At 37.5% G+C, this 16229-nt stretch overlaps 3 protein-coding genes across 4 annotated transcripts; 1 reads left to right on the top strand and 2 right to left on the bottom strand.

The window, feature by feature from the left end:
* Positions 1–197: 197 nt before the first annotated feature.
* Positions 198–2352, bottom strand: LOC130710719 (uncharacterized). Its single transcript, XM_057560070.1, has 3 exons — positions 2117–2352; positions 1620–1817; positions 198–748 (listed from the first exon to the last, which is right to left on the bottom strand). The coding sequence occupies exons 1-3, from the start codon at positions 2141–2143 to the stop codon at positions 485–487; spliced, it is 489 nt and encodes a 162-aa protein (XP_057416053.1). The 5' UTR covers positions 2144–2352; the 3' UTR covers positions 198–484.
* A 2692-nt stretch (positions 2353–5044) lies between these two features.
* Positions 5045–6967, top strand: LOC130715164 (putative clathrin assembly protein At1g25240). Its single transcript, XM_057565226.1, has one exon. It carries the CDS (start codon positions 5298–5300, stop codon positions 6474–6476), a length of 1179 nt encoding a protein of 392 aa, XP_057421209.1. The 5' UTR covers positions 5045–5297; the 3' UTR covers positions 6477–6967.
* Positions 6968–8968: 2001 nt separating this feature from the next.
* On the bottom strand, positions 8969–10936 carry LOC130713887 (protein BASIC PENTACYSTEINE2-like). Of its 2 annotated transcripts, none has more exons than XM_057563707.1 (2): positions 10778–10936; positions 8969–10109 (listed from the first exon to the last, which is right to left on the bottom strand). In XM_057563707.1, the coding sequence occupies exon 2, from the start codon at positions 10102–10104 to the stop codon at positions 9268–9270; it is 837 nt and encodes a 278-aa protein (XP_057419690.1). In that variant the 5' UTR covers positions 10105–10109; positions 10778–10936; the 3' UTR covers positions 8969–9267. The 2 variants fall into 2 exon arrangements, with proteins under 2 accessions (XP_057419690.1, XP_057419691.1); XM_057563708.1 differs by lacking the exon at positions 10778–10936 and adding an exon at positions 10399–10748.
* Positions 10937–16229: the final 5293 nt, after the last annotated feature.

Raw genomic sequence — 16229 nt, 5'->3', positions numbered from 1 at the left:
CAAAATCATAGTGGGCAGGAACAACTTCTCTTAGCTTTTGTTGTAGTCCACCATGACTTTGACTTCAACGTGGTTTTCGAACAAGCTTTCAAACATGCACAAACAAGTGAGGTTGATGTGTGTAAATATCACTCAATACATTTCGATTGGATGCTAGTTTTGATTTTGAAATTTCGTGAACATTATAGCAAGAAATATTAACGGCCTTGTTAGAGGCAAAATTTACACCTTAATATATTTGTCCAACATAACTCAGCAGGTGAATTGTGTAATCTCACTAATCTGCACATTTCGAAACACTAATGTATAGTAATGTCTTGAATGAATATAAAACATGAGGTACAACTTTTTTGAAGATGACATATAATGGATACTTGAGGTTCTTCCTGCCCCAATTCTCTTCTGCTCGCTCTACTGAAGCTCACTCACCTTATAATAAAAATGCATCCCTTTTACATGGAATGTTGTGGAATATATTTCTCTTTTAGGACTCAAACTTGTCCAACTGCTGAAGCACTTGAAAGATAGTGATATTCTGGGATGGTATGGGAGGAAGAGGTGGCATTCTCATCAATGGAGTCATCACAAGGTCTCCTCCATGCGTGAGGTTGTGATGCCGCTTTCGTACTCCTCTCGCCGGAGGCTGATTGTCAATGCCGTCTGTTCTCTCTCCCTCTGCCATACCCTCAGATATCTCTCCTCTCTTCCTTAAGTTTTCTGCAAACCTTCTTTCATGCATCCTTTCATCCTGCAAGTCATATGTTTGTTCATGTAAGTTTCTCCTCAGTCCCCATAAGTTATTCAGGCTTTAGAATCAACTGTAGAAAGATTTCCCAACATGCATTTAGTGAAATACTCTGATCATTATCTTTTATTCCCCCAAAGGACCAATAACTACTTGGTTACATTCAATTGCTCTAATTAATTAGCTTCAAATAGTCTGTTAGAATCAGCCTTAATAAATGTATGACAATTCACAGAAGTCCTGAGAAAATTAAAATCGGGTACCTAGGCATACACCTACATGAGAAATTCATGATGATTGTATAACCAGAATTTGTTTCAAAGCATACAATCAGTACAGCACTGAGGTTCATTTGAGATCCAGAATTCTATTAGGCTTCTGTTCTGTTTTGAGTGATTTTCAATGCTCTGTAGTACAGTACCCTAAAAAGTCACCCTCTGCATCTGTAAGCTGTATATTGTAATTCAAAGCTACAAAGAGAAGTTGTAAAGGGTTTACCCCTGGCCATAATGTGTATGCATATCTAAACAAATATAAGATTTGCAAGAATAATCTAGTGTGTGGTGCTGAAAATTCTTAGACATAAAAGCTGAATCTAGTTCTTTTATTATTATGTTGCAAATAAAGTACACAACCTAAAGATTTCTAATGCAGTCCCTTAGCCAGCAAGAGACATTACTAATTATATGAATACAAGTTATACAATCATAAGGAAAATGCAGAAAATATGGAATTTATGTGTGCTTGGTTACCAATTGAGGGCAATGTAAAGAGATTTTCATAGTAGCTGCATTGTTTCTTTCTTTACCATGCAAAACCATGTCTATGGTCATAACATCAGTGGATAACTGAGCAATAAACAGAACATGCTTACACTGATGACAGAGGATTCTGGCATAGGGCATTTCACAGGACGGTCTTCATCTGGTGGCTCCAAAGGGTGCTCAACTGGGAAGAAATCTGTGTTTTTATCAACCCCCTGATGATGATGGTGGTGCACTTCCATGATGATACTGTTTTGTTCTGTTGCACCAGTCTCATCTATTAAGCTAAACTCACTCCCCTGCTCCTCCTAAAATGCACAAAATTAGTAGCTACATAAGTTAACCAAAGATTGCCCGGTTTTAACTAAGTGTGACAATAGAATATAAGAAGAGAAGAATAACAAAGAAAATTTCTTCATTGCTAAAGTGCATGTTTGGATACAAAGGTCGAAAACCGCGGCTAAACCAAAATCATAGTGGACAGCCACAAAAGTTAAGAGAAGTTATTTTTGTCCACCGTGATTTTCTAACATGCATTCTCCAATTAACCATTTTGACAATGAACAATTTGGAGAGAAAAACAGGGTTGAGACTTGAGAGCACTTACAAAATGATCGCCACATGAAAGTCCCATGAACGTATAAGCTCATGCCAGAAGCTGAGAAAATGTTGGTTTGTCTCTCACTCTGTGACTGTGGTGGGTATGCTCTTGTCTCTGAGAATGAGAGAAAGAGAAAGAGATAACAAAAGAGGAAGACAGCATAAAAAGGAGTAGTAGAGAGAGAAGGATGATGAGAGGGACAAGGAGAGACAGAGATGAAGGATCACCTTGCCCCAGTTGAAGATGAAGTAGAAAGATTCCCATTGGGATTTTGGTACTGCTTTTGAAATTTTTAACCTTTTGCTTTCTGTCTTTTATTTCCCCTTTTTTAAATTCTGGGTACTTGTCTCTTGGCGAATCAGAGGCATGGCTTTTTTTCTGCTTTGCTGCTTTTTAAGAAGGGTAGCAGTGTAGTTTGGTTGAAAAATGCTACTACCATGAACTAGTGTGACCACATTGGGCATGTAGATAGCTCGTTTTCTTAAGCATTTAGTCGACAGTTCGATTGTTGGACATTATGCATAAAGAATAATTTGTTGGGGGAGACCTACCCACTTATTTTGATCTTCGAGTGTCGAAACAATTAGTCTCAGCCGAACGTGAGGACATCTTTGTCATAAAAAAATTGCTACTTCCACCTCCACCCTCTCTCTCTATCTCTCTTTCTATCCCCACAAAACACTTTCTGCTTTTTCTTGGATTTTGCAGGAGAAGGAAATGACCAACAGATTATGTGCTTGTTGATATGTTTCACTCTCAAAGCAAAGCTTAGAAAATGAGGTTTGGAGAAAGAGAAAGGGAGAGCCGAAAGCAAAAATATCGCGTTATTGGCCATCGCTTTTGAAGTAGTAGCCGTTTGTTTATCTCGATGCATTCGTAAAGTGGTAGTAGTATCAATGTCGTAGTTTCAATATTGTTATCAAAGCTATATTTTACATGTATACATGCGCAGTGTACACTTTTCTATAGCATCAATTTGGATATGTTTCATCATTTTAATACGTACTGGTTGTGTGTTATGAGTGGTTCTGGTTTCATTGCTATTTTAATCTTTATTCTGATGTAGAGGGACATTAAAGGTGAAACTTGTAGGGAAGATCGGTTGCAGTTCCTGATGCTAGCTTTTTTTTTAGTAAACAACAAAACTAAAAGCCTAAAACATCGCTAAACAACATTGACTTCAGTCTATGTGGAGGATCTTTGAGCTCCATGTAGATATATTGTAGGCGGGCTCTCATAAGTCATACTACTTGAGCAAAGCAGTGAACAGGTTCGTTAGCATCTTTATAGATATGATAGAGACAGTCCCCGAGGGTTAGCTCAAGTGGTAAGAGCTAGATGACATAAGGGTTGGGGAGGGGAAGGTCCAGGGTTCGAATCCTGGAAGGGAATTTTGAAGGGATTTTCTAACTTACTAACAACTAATCACTAACATTTGCCTATAAAAAAAAAATATGATAATGACACACCTCCCAATCACAAGATAAGAGATGTTGAAGATTAATGAACTCACTAGGTAATATATGAAATGGAAACCGATCATGTTTTAAGGATTCAACAATTTCTAAACAATTTATTTCACAAATAGCATGCCTAAAACTCATACTTCAAAGCATTTGAAAAAACCAAAAAAAGAGAAATTGTATTTGTACTTTGCATTTTCCTCGCAAGGAATGGTGTAAGGGTGATTCTGTTTTGAAAATGGACGCTAACAAATTTTTCCATAATTTGTTGTTTTTCTACTTATTAAGTGAATCCGAATCTTTCACGATTCTCTAGGTATCCCATTTTTCCCATGAGGGACCATCATGTTCTTACTTCTATCTCTAAGGAAGAGTATGGTTGAGTCTTGTCTATGTGGGTTCCTTCAAAGCTCTTGGGCCTTATGGTTTTCAGACAGTAAAAGTTTTGGCACATTCAGAGTGATGATTTGCATAAGGTTGTTCAAGATGATTTTGCAAATCCTATGTTTGATGTTTCCTTAGCTAAGGCGCTTATTATTCTCATTCTTAATGTGGATGTTGCGGTTATACTTCCTTCATTGATTAGACTCATTTGTGTATGTAATGTGGTTTCTAAGATCATTTCCGAAGTGTTGGTGGCTAAACATCGGCCTTATTTGTCAGTTCTTGTGGGTTTTTCGGAACAATTTTATTCCTAATTAAGAACAATTGATAATGCTATTGTGTTACATGAGATTGTGCATCTCATGAACAAAATGAACTTTAAGCATAGAAATGTAAATTTTTAGTTGAATCTTGAGAAGGCATATGATCATGTGAATTTATTTTTCCTTCATTCAACATTCAACATTTGTCGAGTTTGATTTTCTTGCCTCTATCATTTTGCTCATTATGTTTTGTGTCACATCATCTTCTTTGGCACAAGCATAGGCTTCCTTTATTTTTTCTTAAAAGGAATTTGAGGCAAGGGGATCCACTTTTTCCTTATTTAGTTGTTTTTGCATGGAAATGCTTGCTTAGAGAAATTTCTCCTTATCTACTTCATGATAACTGACTCCAAGAAATTTCTGAACATGGTGGTAAGGCTTCTCTGGTGGTTGTTGGTATGTCAAAGCTTGCAATTGACAGTGATATTGAAATTATATATGACATGGAACAAGCATAATAAGAATGACAAGTTGAAACCCCTCATGGCCTAGTTAACATTCATGAGTAGAGTAACCTATATTTAGTATAAAAAACACAAAAAAGTTGGATCTAAACAGAATAATAGAGTTTACCAACATATAAACATGACAACTCAGTATCCAGTTAAGGAAAGGAAAAAACAAAGGGAGTTTTTGTCGACACATGATTAAGATCCAACAACCTTGACGCATTCCACCTCGTGAATTAAGGACAAAATTACACGATGATGACACAAACAAAATAAACAACAACGTGCACAGCACATCATCATTCTGTCTCTGTGTGTTGTTCTTTCCAATCTCACAACATCCACACGTCTCTAATTAACCACACACAATCCAGAGTAATTCATCAACGTACAAAAACTGAATAAACAGAAAATTTTCACAAGAGGGAAAACAAGGATCAAGCTCCACAAGCTGGTGGGAAAAAAGGGTAGGAGAAACCACCCTCCTTACCCTCTGTTTTCACAAAGTGGTGTTTGGCTTCCCCTGTTTTTGCAGAAAACAGAGCAAAATACAGAGAGAAAGAGGGAAATGAGGGTATGGAAAAAGGCCACAGGAGCTCTCAAAGACAAGAACAGCATTTGGGTTGCGAAATTCTCTCGAAAGGGACCATTTCGAAACCCTGATCTTGAAACGGTGATCATCAAGGCTACGAGCCATGATGAACACAGCATTGATTGCAAGAATGTGCAGAGAGCCTTCAAATGGCTACACACCTCGCCTCTGTATTTGAAACCTCTGGTTTGGGCTCTGTCGATTCGAATGCAAAAGACTAAGAGTTGGGTTGTTGCTCTCAAAGGCTTGATGCTCATTCATGGCGTTTTCTGCTGTGATCTCCCTGTGGTGCAGAGAATGGGGAGGTTACCTTTTGATTTCTCAAATTTCTCTGATGCCCATTTGGCTCCTGCAAAAGCTTGGGGATTCAACGCTTTCGTTCGCGCCTATTTCGCGTATTTGGATCAGAGATCAGCTTTTGTTTCCTCTGAGGTTAAGAAGCAGAAGAACAAGGAGGGTGAAGTTGAGGGGACATTGATGGAGGAGCTTGAGAAGTTGCAGAAATTGCAGGCCATGATTGACATGCTTCTGCAGATCAAGCCGAGGAACACGGACATGAACGTTGGTCTTGTTCTTGAGGCCATGGATTGTGTCATTGTTGAGGTTTTTGACGTGTATAGCAAGTTTTGTAAGAAGATTGCAACGGTGTTGTTGAGGATTTATGATGTAGGTGGGAAATTGGAAGCGAGTATGGGACTCAAGGTTCTGCAGAAAGCATCTGTTCAGAGAGATGAACTTTCTGAGTACTTTGAGTTTTGCAGGGTAATTGGTGTTCTTAATGCCTCTCAATGCCCCAAGATTGAGAGAATCCCTGAAGAAGATATTAGAGATCTTGAGAGGATAATCAGTGGTGCCTCTGCAAAGAAAAGTAATAATGGTGTTGTTGATGGGAATGAGGAGGAGAAGGCCATTGTGGTGAGAGATTTCTCTGCCTCTTCAATCATTGAATCAGAGAAAGGTTTGATTACTGTGATCACACACCAATGGGAGGTGTTTGATGATGATATTTTGGTTGATGTTAGAGGGAATAATAAGGTTTGCAATGGTGTTATTGGCACAACAACAACCAACCCTTTTGAGGAATCATATAGCCTTGTACCTTATGTTCCTCATGTTGCTCACAATCAAGTTCTTCCTGATTTAATTAGTTTGTAGAATCATAGCTTTGAGGTTTATGCATGGTCCACTTTTCATTTTACAAGATTCATTATGTTATACATGTAAAGGGTTTTGAATTGCGGCCACAACGTAAAGGGCTCTCGTGATGGCACAACCGCAACTGCGACCACAAATAAAAGGTTTTGGAGCCCCTCCAACGGCTTTGCGGTCGCAATTGCAGCTGCATCAACCCGCATTTGTCCGCAATTCCGCACTGCATCCGCAACCTCAACCGCGATTTAAAACCCTTTGCATGATGTATGATGTATCCATACTTTTGGGAGAAAGGTGAGCATGGGGAAGTGGCATGTACATCCAAATGGTTAATGTTCTTCAAATGTCTTCTCCACAATAGCAGAAGAGTTTTTTTGCTCCACCTTCTTCTGTATTAGGAAAATTTTATGACATATGTAAAATTCTGTTATTGTTAATGTTATATGATAATTAGATATTGAAATTACAGAGAATGTCTTGACATCTTCTTTATTTTCTCCCTTTTGACATTGACTTGTTTTGAAGTTGAACATTTAAAAGATTGAATTTGGATGTGTATAGAATCTGTAGATCATGGACCTAACAGAATAATGTTTTATTAACATCTCTATTCCACCTCCACCTTGAGCCCTTGATAAATATAAAGAGAAATGATATATGATGAAAAAGGTGGTTTTCATCTTTTATGAATAAAAGGGTGGACTCTGTGTCTTTTATCTTGGTTTTGACTGCTATTGCTAGTGAAGAATGAGGAATAACGATCTTGGAGGCAGATTAAGGTTAGAGACAGCTCCATGCACTGGTTTCTATCCTTACCTTTATCTGTAATGTTAGTCATTGTTATATCGTAGTTTTCATGTCTAAGTGTGCTCAAATACTTTTCTTAGGTTAACTGATTCATGCGAACCCCCCCCCCCCCGACTTTATTTTAGCGAACCGTACGGTTATGGCCGAGGCTTGTTAATTCACGAAATTGGGAGATAATTCAAGTATGTGAGTAGTTCAATACTGTATCCAAATTAAGTCCGACAAATATCAACTTATATTCACGATAACTTTGTTCATATTGCTCTACTACTACAATTTGATTACTCCAACTTCACATATTCCATATAAATTCCAACCTTCTAATTTGTTGTTTAAGATCTTTGTTTTCTTCGTTCTTAAAACAGTGGGTGTACAACGGGTCTGAAATTGATGAGGAAAATAGAAGCTGTTAAATAGAGACAGTATATTGTGACTGAAAGGAGAAAAATAGAAAGACTAAGGTGAAGTACGGCACCAAGCTGTACAAACACGATTGACACGAATAAGTAACTTTCTCAGCAAATGAGGACGAACAAGACTACTAAGCAAGGGTGAGTAAAAACATCTTGCCATATCGTTTCCTTTAATAAACAATGCACGCAAAAAACAATCAATTTTTTTGTCTGTGTACAGCGTGCAATCAACCCTCTTTATCCAAATTAATATCATTGCTTATGTATTAGCCAGATTTGTGCAAATCAGGTTAATGTAAACATGCTATTTTGGTCAACATTGCCATCGGATTCTGACTATCAATACCAAAATAACTTTATTCTTAAAATGCAATGCAAGCTATGAAGATCAAAATTTTCAACCCGAAATAGCCGATTCGGATGCCAACTCTATCTGACAAGAGCCAACTAAAAATAGTGGAGGAACTGAGTTCAAATCACAGGGTACGAGATCACTGGGATCTATTCATGCCTCCCTAGTCTCTCATTTCTTCAATTCAAAGTACTACAGTACAATAGAGGGGTATAGAGCCTTCCACTTGTCAAGGGAAACAAAAAGGGGGAAGTTGGAAATGCTCAGCTTAACCAGATAAAAAGGAACAGTTCAACCAGATTAGGAGGGAAGAGACAGAGAAGTAGATCATATAAAGACAGTAATGGAATCATGAATGAATACAAAGCACAAAAGATTCTAGCTAACTCAATGAACCAGACCACTGAATTAATTGGCAAACAAACCGTGGAGAGCAATCTACGAAAGACACGATGGCTGGCACAGAGCTCCCTAACCTATGAGAGTCTCACAATAGAGTCTCATTGGTATCAAATGGGGTGGGATTATAGAACAGGGACATATAGACTCTTAGCCCCATTATATTCTCTAAAAGGAATTGTCAGCTTAAACCATGTTATGAAAACTCCACCTGGATCCTAAAAGATCAAGTGAAGAACATTTCAAGCAGCATCCACTAGGGTTTTAAATCGCGGCCACAACATAAAGGATTTTCAATCCCCGCAACAGTATCGCAATTGCAATTGTGGCCCCATCATCCCGCATTTATCAGCAATTTCACGACATAACCGCAAACGCGACCGAAATTTAAAACCGTGGCATCCAATTCTAGTAAGTATTGTTACCAAACCTACACAACTACAAAACTGAGGGGCATACAAACCTCCTAAGTCAAAGGGGCAATAAAAAGATAACTCTATTAATATAAACACGTCAGAAACAAATATCAAAGCATTGCAAAATCTTAACAATTTTAAAATGAAATGTGTAATCCAAAAATAGTCTATCTAGTAACAACTCATCTACATAAATGTTAATGCCATACAACACGGGTGGTCCCTTGTCACATAAGCTGAAGAGGGTAAAAGAACAAAAGAAATGGAATATCCAAATTTTAAGTAAAAGTACCACAACAGAAAATTCTTGGATAGCAAATAACTCAGCATCTGCGTGAAAGACCACACAGGTGAATATACAGGTAAGGTAAGACAGACCAAATTTCATGTGTCTCATCAGTAACAATCTACCTGATAGTGACAAACTTGTTGGTGCCATGTCTAGCCCAGTGAGTTCTTAGATCAATTGGGTTAGCAAAATTGTAACCTTCAGCTGCAAGTTTCTCCAAAACCTTTTTAAAAGCACCTTGGCTCATTTTCCGCCCAGCTATCCTTGCACCACGCCTTTTTATGCTCATCGGCAAAGGATATATAGAAACATTTGTGGTACAACAAGCTGATTGCCAACCTCCACAGCCCCAACGATAACACTGTTGAGGAGACCCGGTACATGAACAAACTGGAACAGGTAGACCAGAAATGTCCATATCAATCCCATTGATGACGAGCTCCATAGGCTTCTTTGGTGGTTTGACACGCTGAACTGCAACATTGCTATTGTCCTTTGGTTTACGAGGCTTCTTAGCTTTCGGGGTTGTCAGAGCACCCTTGCTTTGCCTTTTCTTCGACTGGCCACCTTCCTTTTTAACAACCAATTCTTCAATTCGATCCGGTTTCTCATCTCTTGATATGTCATGTGGCTGTATAACTGGCAAGGACGGAGCTCCTGATGTCTCTGGAAGAACAGCATAATTAGGATTCGGGGGCTGCATATTAAATATCCTATCCCTCTGGTTTATCCAATTATCTCTAACATAGTTCATCGGCATAGGCGGCTCGGAAACAACACAATCCCGAGGGTGAAAAGCTCCATTTGCACCTACTAACATAGCTGGATCGCGCCCAGGAAAAAACGGCTTCGTGTCACGATCCGCCATTCCAGGCATCAGCTGCAGCCCAAGATGCCCCCCTTTGAAGGGCTCATAATAACCCCAATTGGGCATGTTCAACACATCATCATCCATGACAACTACATAACACAGAATACAGAATCATAAAACTTCAAAACATATCTTAAGCTTCTTCTTCCAGCATCCATCATTATTATAATATTAACAATCCAACACAAGCATTCATGAACAGAACAGTACCAAATCAAAAATTCCCAAAATTAACACTACATAAACAAATTCCCAAAATCAAATATACCCAAATTCCCAAAATTAACAAAACAACATCAGATCCCAGAAAAATTGAAAATGCATGAGATTATCAAATCCAAATTCTTAGATCAGGGGTTCAAATAAATCTAGATTTACCGTTTCAGAGTTAAAAAATAAAAATCTGAACTTTGTCGATTAATCACCGAAAAGAGGGAAACCCAAGATCTGAATGTGATTACTAATCCTACATTTTCCATGAAACCAAACAGAAAACACAGAGAAGGCAAGCATGGAGTGCAGATCCCCAATTTTCATTCTAGGGTTTTCAAAAAATTGGGAATTGAGATCTGGATTGAAATGGCGAATAGAAACAAATTCAATTCAGAATACAAATTATATATATAAGGAGGTTCAGTGGTAGAAGAAGAAGGACCCCATCTATTCAAATTTTAAAGGGTGGGAGAGAGAAGAGAGGAGAGAGAGAGAGAGAGAGAGAGAGAGAGAGGGAGGAAGAGAGAGGAGAGAGAAAACTTACTTGGTGGGTGCAAACGGTCTTTAGGGTTTGCCCTTGCGGAGAGAGAAAGATGAGAGAGACAGAAACCTGAAAGAGAAAGAGAAAGAGAAAGAAAGAGAGAGGAGAGAGAAGAAGGAATGGAATGTGAATGTGAATGAAAGAGAAAAAATGGTGCTAGTATAAAATAGAGGGTGCTACATTCATTATTTTCATAATAATATAAGATATGTTGAGAAAGTCCAAATTCATAGATATCTATCTTTTGGGAGGTGTGGTAAACACATCAAGCACATAGAAATAGGGGTTTGAAAAATTATTATTATGGGGAGAGAGAGATGAGGGCCTTTGGGATGCAGACAAGGAATGGAAAAAGAGGAAAAAATATGTTGGGCCTTCAATAGAAGTTGCCATGTTCTTGCCAATTTGTCTCAATATATCCATTGCATTTGTAATGTAACTTGTATGTCAAACTCAATGCCTTTTAAGTAAGATGATTTTTTCAACCAAAATCAAAAGATGGTTTTGTTGGAGGGTATTGAAATTTCATGTTATTAAGTCACTAGGGAAGGGTGAAATTAAAGAAAGAAAATAAAAACAAACCTGGAAAGGCATCGTTTGGTTAAATGTTTGTTTTTTTGAATGGGAAGAAAATTAACATACTATTGCGCTAACAAATCACGCGCCAAAAGAGGCAAGACCGCGGGAACGGGAGAGTCCAAAGTGGTCACCGCACACTATAAATAAGCTTCAAGCCCCGCGAGGCAATTCACCAGCGCATTAGCTTCACATAACACATGTTGGATATGAACGTTCCAGTCGCGAGAAAGAAGGTACAAATCCAACAGAGCGCTTTGATACACATGAAAGTGATACAATTTCTTCTTCAACGCCTTCACGAACTCCAAGCAATTCGGCTCGCAAACAAAGTCTACGAAAATTCCTCCTCCAAGCAAACAACAACCTCATTTTCCAAGTCCTCGATCTCCGCTAGAATTAAATCACCACCAAGGGTCCCTGCATGAAAAACACCAACTTTAAAAGAAAAAAATAAGACCCCGAGCTAACACCTAAAAAATAAGGTGCCCCTGCGATCTTCAAATAAAAGCAAAACACAGCCCAAAGGCGGTTGATGGTGAATCAAGCTCATTAGAACCTATAGTCCTATACCACCTTCTTTACCTAAAAAACTCAAAACTATTTTTATTTTCAATTTCAAAAATGGAAATCACAAGAGATGTGTTTTTGTCTTTGTTTCCTAGTTTCAAGTCAATTGTCTATCAGCTCTTTTTTTGGGTCAAATTGTCTATCAGCTTTGAATAACGTATTGCAAAACCAACTTTTTTTTCTTCTTCTGAATAATAATTTGTTTTAATGAAAAAACATATTTTGAAAATAATTTCTGAAAATAATTTTTAAATTCATAAAACTTATAAGGGAATAACTTTTTTTTGTCAATAAGGGAATAGTAAAATATTGGAACTCTTACATTTTTTTGTCAAGAAACAATTTTTGGTACTTGGAGGTAATGGGCTGAGATTGAGATTGGGCCATTCAATCTCAATATTGATGGCGAACGATCTTTTTACATATCTAGAGGATACTTACTCAATAATCAATTTTCTCGTCAGCAAGATGATCTACGTTTAACAAAAATCAAAGTGGGCTTGTTAGTGAAATCAATTACAAAGGGTTTTCAAACTTAAAAGGATTTATTTTCAAGATGGAAATGGAGACCCAGTGAAAAAGGCTCCCACTACTGTAGGATAGGGAGAGTGGCACCAAACTATCACAAGATTAAATTCTTGATAGGTATTGGGCCTATTGGCCCAAGGTTTGAAGCAAATTCCCTAGTTAGGAAATGCGCCTCCTTAAGCATGAGGTCACATCATTGAATCCTGAAATACAATTTTTTTTTGCTTAATTGCACTTTTCGTCCCTAATCTATATCTTTTGTGCAATTTTAGTCCCCTTTATTTAAAACGAGCAATTTTGGTACATCAAAGATCAGGATGTGACAATTAGGTACTTCTGTCAAATTGCTAACAGAGTTAAACTATGTGGAATTTATTAGTGATGTGGATCTGACAAAATTGCCACTTCATTAAATAGAAATATAAATAAATAATTAACAAAATTTGTTTAACCTAAATCATAACCTGTAACAAAAAAAAAACCTAAATCATAACCAACTCATTTAAGGTTAATAAACCAGCAAAGAAGAATTTAATTAAAACTAATTAAATTTAACCCTGAAATAAAAAAATATCAAATCTCATTTTATATCTAAATCTTCATCATCTCCCTTGTCTTCATCTTCTTCCCTCCTCTCACCTGAATCTCTCTCACCGCTCCCTATGAATTTCACTTACTGTTTATGTTCTTGATTTTTCTCCCTCTGTTTATGTTTCCTCCCTCTCACCTGTCTCTGCATCTCTCTTTTCTCTCTCACCACCTAAACCCCTCAAAACCCACGCTTATGCCACCCCCAAAGTTCACACCTTTCATACAAAATCAACAATTGGGGGTGGCATAACGTACAAGGATGTTCGCTCACGTTTCTCTCTCGTTCTCGATTTGGGAACAACTGTTCTGGATTTATGTTTGAATCTAGGACCATTGAAGAAGCGGTGTTCTGGGTTTATGTTCAAAATCAACACAGGCACAACGTACAAGGTTGTTTTAGATCTCGATCGTTGCCGGCTAAGAAGAAGCGGTGATCGGCGCGGAAGAGCTCGTCGTCTGGTGGTTGTGGGTGGCTCTTCTTCTTTTCCTTCAACGAAACCTCGATCAGGAGACTCACCTTCATCCACACTCGAACTGGCTTTCTCCCTTTGTGTATTAAGATGAAGAGGAGGAAGATGAAGAGGCTCAAAGGCGGAGGAAAAGTGACTGAGAGGCCATGTCCGGACTGACTTGATGCATTGGTTGTTGGATTGAGAAGAATTCAGGGGAGCAGGAACGGTGGTTGTGGGCTCTCATGGAGGTTGTGAACTGAGATGTTAGAAATTTGGGATTAGTTTTTTTTTTTTAAATGGGATTAGGTTTCAATATGATTAATTCATTTTTTAATTAATTTGTTTTATTTATTTTATTTTTTATTTTTATTTATTTACTGATGTGTCATCCCTAGTGGTGTAATTAGCAAAAAAGAATTCACAAAAAAGAATATTCCGTTTAGAATTAAAAGGCAATTGACGGAAGGACCCAAATGTCACGTCTATATCTTTGATGTACCAAAATTGCTCGTTTTAAACAAAGGGGACCAAAATTGCATAAAAGGTATAGATCAGGGACGAAAAGTGTAATTAAGCCTTTTTTTTTTGCTGTTTGTAATGATAGTTTTCATCAACTCCAAATATGTTCCGCAAGAAATTAAAGGTGTTTTGTTGAGTAATGATACATACACATCTCACTTTCTCTTCTATCTTATTTTCACCTATTTTTTTTATATCTCTCTCTGTATTTCCTGTCACATCACAAATCATATCATTCATTTCTCTCCCATTTCTACCTAATCTCACAAGGTGAAGGTAGAATTAGTATGTTAACTAAACATTATTCTGTTTTGCTAAAGGCTAGCTATGATCAATGATGGGAAAGTGCAGAGCCTAAGATGGATCCAATGCTGAAGATGTCACAATTTGTTGCTTATCAAAAGAGAACATGAAGCTTAACTAGTCTGTTTGTTAGCACACAAAAATGAGAAACTATAACCAAAAAATAAGCCTACTGAATTAAATTACACATATTACTTAACTTAGTGAAGAAAGAATTTTTCTTTTCAGTCAGCTCTTTTTCATAAATTAAATTAAATAACTTTAAAAATAACCTCAAAACAGCTTATAAGTAGACTATGAACTATTTACATAATTTATTCAAAACACTTATATAGACGATTATAAAATAAGATAAGCTCAAATAAACTCTTCCAAATGAGATACAACTATTTGTTTAGCTGTTTTCATTGAATAGAAATGTTTGCATATTAGTTAACTCTACTAAATTTCAAATGCTGTTGAATTGAAGTTACACTTCTGTCAGTTCTGTGTGCTTATCTTGACTATATGCAATTGTTGGGTCCAACATTCCTGCTGTCTAGTAATGTTGTTGAAATCCCCCAATTGCAAAACAATAATCTTTGCGAGATTCTTTTGCTTAAAAATTGGGTCCCAGAAGTGATGGAACCTCCCAGTGGTCTTGCTCTGCCATTTTTGTTTTGTACAAATATTCTATTCTATTCAACGCAGGCTATCATTATGCCGTATGTGCCTACTTAAAATTAAGCCTACTAGTCATTATTACACCATGTCTTCTTGTATGTGTGTCTTGTCTTTTACAGAGTAAAATCGAATATTTAACTGTTAAAGTGGATCATGGTGTAGGAACTTTGTTCGTGAGCCTGAGTTGGCCTATGTGGATGGGAAAATAAAGTACTGGGATAGTTGCAATGATGGCACAAGGGAATAGGGATTATCTGAACGTGTGACTGTGTGTTGTGAAACTTGGCTGACCTATTGTAAAATGAGGTACAAGATTCTTGGAGCTACATAGATCGGTTCTGTGCCTATAGAAGATGTCTTAGATGAATAGGTACGGTTGAACTACATTAGATGTCTTAAATGAGCCTATAAGGAATAAATTACACAAACTAAGAAGGGAACTTAATTAGTGACAGACTGACAGTAAGGTTAGGATCATTTTAAAGATATGGTTCAATCACGTGAAGCAGTTACCATAAAGGAGACACGAGAAAGAGCCACATGAAGGAAATGAGCGCAGGATGGAGCAAAGTTGAAGGCTTTTCAGTAAGAGGAAAGATAATATAATTAAAGGTCCAAAGAAGCTGAGAAAGAAGCTGAGAAGTAAAATACTAAAAGGGTTTCAGTGTCATTCAAATGGTATATTGTCTTGAACTACAGAAAGGAGTATAGTTTCACAACAAAGCATATATGTTCAGTCCAGTTGATCAATTTACTTGATTCCTTAGAACGACTAAATTACTTGTAAAAGAGACTCCAACACTTAAATTAGTCTATGATCGAGTAGAATAAAAGTCATATCTAGCCATGTTGATGGTTTGTTTCCTATAATTGGATAGTCTTAGATATAATCGAGTGAATTTAGAGAATGAGAATTCTCCTTGTCTCTTGATTCCGAGTGGCGTCCATTGCATTTGGACAAATCGGCTATGATTTTGCTTGACCGTAGGGCTGCCCGGTTGGTTCAAGCAAGCAAAGCCAAACCGGATTGGGCTAACCTGGATTGAACGGCCAATGCAGGTTGGGTCAATGCGAAGAATCTGGTCCGTAACCAAAATTAATTTTTTACTTGAATCCGTGAATTAGAACCGTACCCAAAGGGGTCCTGCACTAATTTGCAGGGAGCCTAAAAATCAATTTACCTTCCAAACTCAATCCCACATATATGGCCAATATATCATTTCTCAAGACAGTGTTAAAAGTTAAAACACCAC

Source organism: Lotus japonicus, chromosome 4, assembly GCF_012489685.1.
Source record: "Lotus japonicus ecotype B-129 chromosome 4, LjGifu_v1.2".
Classification (NCBI taxonomy): Eukaryota; Viridiplantae; Streptophyta; class Magnoliopsida; order Fabales; family Fabaceae; genus Lotus; species Lotus japonicus.
This window is presented reverse-complemented; position numbering and strand designations above follow the sequence as displayed.

What these genes read in the sequence shown, in the direction of transcription:
- LOC130710719 (XM_057560070.1), bottom strand. Translation starts at nt 2,143, where the DNA reads ATGGGACTTTCATGTGGCGATCATTTT. An exon ending in TTTCATGTGGCGATCATTTT is followed by an intron (nt 1,818 to 2,116) that starts GTAAGTGCTCTC and finishes TGTGCATTTTAG; the next exon opens with GAGGAGCAGGGGAGTGAGTT. An exon ending in CAGAATCCTCTGTCATCAGT is followed by an intron (nt 749 to 1,619) that starts GTAAGCATGTTC and finishes TATGACTTGCAG; the next exon opens with GATGAAAGGATGCATGAAAG.
- LOC130715164 (XM_057565226.1), top strand. Translation starts at nt 5,298, where the DNA reads ATGAGGGTATGGAAAAAGGCCACAGGAGCTCTCAAAGACAAGAACAGC.
- LOC130713887 (XM_057563707.1), bottom strand. Translation starts at nt 10,104, where the DNA reads ATGGATGATGATGTGTTGAACATGCCCAATTGGGGTTATTATGAGCCC.